This window comes from Triticum dicoccoides, chromosome 2B (assembly GCF_002162155.2).
Source record: "Triticum dicoccoides isolate Atlit2015 ecotype Zavitan chromosome 2B, WEW_v2.0, whole genome shotgun sequence".
NCBI classification, from domain to species: Eukaryota; Viridiplantae; Streptophyta; class Magnoliopsida; order Poales; family Poaceae; genus Triticum; species Triticum dicoccoides.
Genome location: NC_041383.1, coordinates 131,434,054 through 131,440,053, shown reverse-complemented (window position 1 = coordinate 131,440,053; position 6,000 = coordinate 131,434,054). Strand labels below are relative to the sequence as shown.

General features: G+C 41.9%; 1 protein-coding gene across 1 annotated transcript; it reads left to right on the top strand.

Annotated features, from left to right (window-relative positions):
* Nucleotides 1-1,116: 1,116 nt before the first annotated feature.
* On the top strand, nucleotides 1,117-4,287 carry LOC119362591 (nucleolar protein 56-like). Its single transcript, XM_037627837.1, has 8 exons — nucleotides 1,117-1,402; nucleotides 1,513-1,727; nucleotides 2,124-2,281; nucleotides 2,606-2,793; nucleotides 2,880-3,132; nucleotides 3,258-3,406; nucleotides 3,491-3,637; nucleotides 3,730-4,287. The coding sequence occupies exons 1-8, from the start codon at nucleotides 1,198-1,200 to the stop codon at nucleotides 4,035-4,037; spliced, it is 1,623 nt and encodes a 540-aa protein (XP_037483734.1). The 5' UTR covers nucleotides 1,117-1,197; the 3' UTR covers nucleotides 4,038-4,287.
* The last annotated feature ends 1,713 nt before the right edge of the window (nucleotides 4,288-6,000 follow it).

The window sequence follows — 6,000 nt, the reverse complement described above, 5'->3', positions numbered from 1 at the left end:
GGACAAGTGTTTTCGGAAGAATGGTTTAAGGGCATTTTCCCTACAATCCCCAATAATTGCCTCTCATTTTACAACATGCCCCCCCCCCCGCCCCCAATTCCAACCAGCCAACCACATGATACCATATATGCCTGTAACTCTAGCAATAGTCGACTTTAGACTAAGTTTCTCATTCCAGTTAAGTGTTATATCACGAAAACCTCTAAATATTAGATTGCGGTTTGCAGTCGGCTATCGGTCCCCGTGAAGTGATGATGTATACCCAATGTTTGTTGCTCACTTGGTAATTATTTTTATTATAAATTAAGTTGTCGTTCCACGAATAAAACTTCTTTCCATGTGACAATCTTTATTTGGTATCGATTGACATGGCTCCAAATTTACAGAAAACATAACGAATAGGCCCATGAATACCCCATCAATCTTAAAATAAGACACATTATTACACACAACCAAGTTTTATTTTTTCGACCACTAATATGGCATGTAGAAATAATTCCATTATGTCTATCTTACTATGACATTGACAAATCAATCTTTGCTTTTCTGGTGAAGGAGATTAAGTATTTGACGTCTCTCCAGGAGACTAGTATTATTCACGTTCGCAAATCCCAGAATAAAGTTAGTGACTTTCTAGCTACGTTTGCGCTAGAATTATGACTTGGTTAAATTCAGCTCCGCCACGTGCTTTAAAGTTTGCTACTTATGATTATAATTCTATTGGGGTCTGAGTAATTAAAGTTTTCCGCTCGCCACAAAAAAAAACATTTCAATACTTCTTTGTAACGCGGGCCTTTTAGACACGTAGTAGAATGTAGTAAAAAACACGCATTGGAGATATATATTTTTTGAAACATGCACACCAGAAAAATATAAAAGGTCAAAATGCAAACAAATCTTATATTTTGGGATAATTACAACCCTGCAAAAAGAAAATCACGAGTTTTTACATCTTTCACGCATGGCACAAATCATCGCCATTGTGTTTGGTTCAGCCCTTTTTTAAATTAGATTAAAAAAAGATGGTTTCGATATGGACCATTGATCCAATCGAACGGCCCAGGCATCAACGAGAACCCACCATAAATATGCCCCCCGGGAAACGCATTCCCCTCTTCCCCTCTCCCTAAAACCCTAACCTCTCCCCCGCCTCCGCGCCCAAACCCCTCAGCCGCCGCCGGCGAAGCGCGCGGCGAGATGGCGCTCTACCTGCTCTTCGAGTCCGCCTCCGGGTACGCGCTCTTCCACGCGCACGGCATCGACGAGATTGGGCAGAGCGTCGACGCCGTCCGCTCCACCGTGCTGGACCTCAAGCGGTTCAGCAAGGCCGTCAAGCTCGCCGGGTTCACCCCCTTCCTCTCCGCCGTCGACGCCCTCAACCAGTGCAACGCCATCTCCGAAGGTATCGTGTCCCCCCGCCTCCTCTCCTGGTGGAGTCCTCGTGCCAAGTCCCCTGCTTTTAGTCTCCCGTGACGGCCCAATGATGTGTGGGTGCTGATTTTGTTGGTTCAGGGATCATGACTGACGAGCTTAGGAACTTCCTGGAGCTCAACCTGCCCAAGGTGAAGGAGGGGAAGAAGGCCAAGTTCACCGTCGGCGTCATGGAGCCCAAGGTCGGGTCCCACATCACCGAGTCCACCGGAATCCCTTGCCAGTCCAACGACTATGTCCAGGAACTGCTTCGTGCAGTGCGGCTGCATTTCGATCAATTCATTGAGCAACTCAAGGTGATGGATTTACTAATGCGCCTATTTCTGTTGTATGTTTGATGGGGAGTTCAGACTGTACTAGGGTCAATGGTATCTTGCGCTGTTGCTGTGGTATGTTTTCACAGTTAGCACCTGTTAACTGGTTGTTTATCAGAGGTTAAACAACCTCTATGCAGATTAATTGTCCTGGTTAAACGACAGTCATGGAAATTAAAAATCTGATCTTGCATGACTTTGCTCACTACAGAGCGGATGGCATCTATGCAGATTTTTATATAGCTGATGGTATACTAAAGTTGTAGCAGGGCTGCTCATTAGCCTGCAACTATTTTGTGTGCACCATAGATGTATCGACGGTGTTAATTTCATTCTTGCTTGTTTGTTTATTTATTCCTTTTGTTTTTTCGGTTGCAGCCATCTGACCTGGAGAAGGCCCAGCTAGGTCTGGGACATAGCTATAGCAGGGCCAAGGTGAAGTTCAATGTGAATCGTGTGGATAATATGGTGATTCAAGCTATCTTTCTGTTGGATACACTTGATAAGGATGTCAATTCCTTCTCTATGAGAGTGAGGTTGGTTCCTCACCCTTTCTGTTATTTAACTTGTTCTATGCTTCAGTTTAGATGTTGTGTCAGCACTTGTAATCACCTTGATTTCGTTTCAATGTGTATCTAGTATAAGTATCTGTAATATTCAAGGCATTGGTGTTTTAATCCACGTTTGTTCATTACGCTTTCGGTTCATGTATATTTGTGCTAATGTGATTACAAATAGAAGGGAGTGGTATGGCTATGTGAGATGCCCTTCTCTCCCCTTCCACACACCTATATATTACTCCATCATGGATGATGGTGGCAGTTGTGCAGATATTAAACGGCTGTTAATCTATAATGCAGGGAGTGGTATGGATGGCATTTTCCTGAGCTGGTCAAGATTGTGAATGACAATTACCTCTATGCTAAGCTTGCCAAGTTTGTGGTAAACAAATCTGACTTGTCGGAGAAGGACATTCCAGCTTTAGCGGATCTAATTGGAGATGAAGACAAGGCAAAAGAAATTGTTGAGGCAGCAAAGGCATCTATGGGTAACAAATATGTCCACAGTTACTTTTGCTTCTCTGTAGTTTGGGTGGTGACATTGTGGCTTACTCAATCTCCTTTGTATTGTTAGGCCAGGATCTTTCACCTGTTGATTTGATCAATGTCCAACAGTTTGCTCAGAGGGTCATGAATCTATCTGAGTACCGTAAAAATCTCTATGAGTATCTGGTGACAAAGATGAATGATATTGCACCAAACCTGACGTCATTGATTGGTGAAATGGTTGGAGCCCGGCTAATCTCTCATGCTGGCAGTCTTTCAAATCTTGCAAAATGCCCTGCATCTACTCTGCAGATACTGGGTGCTGAAAAGGCGCTCTTTAGGTAGTTGATACTTGTACTGCTTATGTATTCGAGCATCTTATTCACTGTTCTTTTAAGTATTCAAAAATAGTCCTTTAAGCTTCTGAAACCTTGTGATTCATTTCCTATTCCTAATTGTACCGCAGAGCTCTCAAAACACGTGGAAACACACCAAAGTATGGCCTCATATTCCACTCATCTTTTATTGGTCGTGCATCAACCAAGAACAAGGGAAGGATGGCCCGATACCTTGCAAACAAATGTTCCATTGCTTCACGTATTGACTGCTATTCAGGTTAGTTGAAGAGCTTTGTTTGCTAAAGCTACACATTCTGATCCCCTTATCTAATTGGTTTTCTCACTGGGTTATGAATTCCAGATATGAGTAGCTCCATTTTCGGCGAGAAGTTGCGTGAACAAGTTGAGGAGAGGCTAGACTTCTATGATAAGGGTGTTGCACCCCGCAAGAACCTTGATGTGATGAAAGCTGCTATTGATGGCTTGACAAACACAGAGGATGATGACGGTAAGGATAGATCTGTTATTTCGTTCATCTCCTGATTGCTTACTTTATTTTATCAATCCAGCATAATTGTCTACCCAAAAATTCATTCACAGGCAAAGAGAATGGTGACGCATCTGTGAAGAAAAGCAAGAAGAAGAAGTCCAAAGCTGAGGCTAACGGTGACGCGATGGACGTTGAGAATGCCACGGCAGAAGCTGAAACTGGAACCGAGAAGAAAAAGAAAAAGAAGCACAAGCTTGAGGAGCCGAAGGACGAGGAGATGCAAGCCAATGGCGATGATGAGACCCCTAAGAAGAAGAAAAAGAAGAACCGTGAAGCCGAGTCTGTTGATCCTAAGACAGGCACAGAGGGGAAATCCAAGAAAAAGAAGAAGAAATCCAAGACTGACGACGACGAGTAGTAGATTAGTACCTTAGTACCTAGCAGCGAATGTTGAAGCGGATTGAGGATGAAATTTTTTGTACCGACTGTTTAAGTGTGTACTCTTTGAGCCTCTTTGAGCCCTTGATGAGGTCTGTAATGTAGCGTGGCATGGACTGAAGCGGCGAATCTGTATTACATTTGATGTTGCAGTATGGCGTTTATTGGGAATGGCTTAAGCTTTCCTAGTTATAAATGGGATGGCATTGCTGGCACCGGCAGTAGCTGAATGATCAATGATCACATTAGTAGCGGGACCAATGAATTTGAAACCACTGCTTATATACATGTTATTGGCTATAATTTCCAAGAAGATTCTGTATGAGTATTAGTAAGAGGAAGGATAGATGCGAAAGAAAAAGAAGCAAAAAATTCTCATCTTTCCCTATATGGTGGGAGAGTTGGCCTGCCCTCAATATGCCCTCCAATGACCAGGGAGGTTTGAGATTATTGGGGATCTGCTAAAGCGTCCATCCGCAATAACAACGGAGGGCTGGACTACTAGAATAGAAACATGTCTTGAGTAAAGGTTGCCCCATTGATTTTGAATCTCCTCTTTGCTGATGATTCTTTGATTCTTATGCGAGTCAATACCATGATGCGGAGGCTTTCAAATGACCTTATTGTGCCGCCACCTTATGGTGAGTATTGAAAAATCTATCATCTTTTTTAGCCCAACAAAAGAGTGGAAGACAACGTAAATTTGTTTGATTCTCAATATTATGACTGAAGTTCTCAGTTACAAATACTAAGGGTTGCCTGCCAACATGGGTATGGACAAAAGCGAGTGTTTCCAGTTCCTGGTTGACTGTATTATTAAAAAAATAATGGATGGAAAGAAAAAATGTTATCCGTTGAAGGGAAGGAAATTTTGCTCAAATCTATTGTACAATCTATCCTCACCTATGTCATGTCCGTCTTCAAAATTCGTAACTTTTTTTTGCAAAGGAATCCTTGATGCAATGTCACAATTTTGATGGGAAGACGAGGACAATCGGAAGACAATGCATTGGATGGCTTGGTGAAAGATGTATGTTCCAAAAAATCAAGGAGGCATGGAATTCCGGGATATTCATTATTTAAATCTAACATTACTAGCTAAACAAGCATGGTGTCTCCTTAATAATCCAGATTCTCTATATGCCTTTTCTCTTGAGAGCTAAATATTTTCCTGTTGGCGATTTGATGAATGCAAGCTTAAAAAGGGGCTCTTTGTTACGTGGCAAGGCATTATGGCTGGAGTTAACTCATTGAAAAATGGTTATATCTGGCGACTTGGAAATGAACGGAATATCGATATTTGAAAAGATGCATGGATCCTGAATTGTGCAAATAGGAAAATTATTACTTCTAGAGGAGGGCACCTTATGTCCAATGTTTCAGATCTTATTGATCCAGTCACAAATTTTTGGGATGAAGATTTGGTGAAGCAAACAATGTTGCCAATTGATGCTCAAAGAGTTCTAGATATTCCTCTCTATGCATAATATGTCGGATTTCATTGCTTGGAGCTATATAAAAAATGGTTTGTTCATTGTTCGATATGCTTACTTGGCGGAATGGGATCATCAACATGGGAGAAACTTACAATATATAAATGGTATGGGTAGAACCAATGTTAACCCTATCTGGTGTAAGATTTGAAAACTTTCATGTCCAAAAAGGTCAAGATTTTTATTTGGCATACATTGCATGGAACTCTCCCGTGTCGTGTTATGCTTGCAAATAGACACATGAAAGTTTCGCCAATCTACCCATCATGTTTGAACGGGCCAGAAGATACAAAACACGTTCCGTTTCTTTGTTAGAAAGCAAAGGAGGCTTGGGATAAGTTGGGGATGAATGAGGTGATTAAAAAAGATTGTGCTATTGATCGTGCGGGTGAGGCGGTACTTGACTTCTTATTCCTTATGCCAGACTAGGACTTATCTAATTTGGGATTC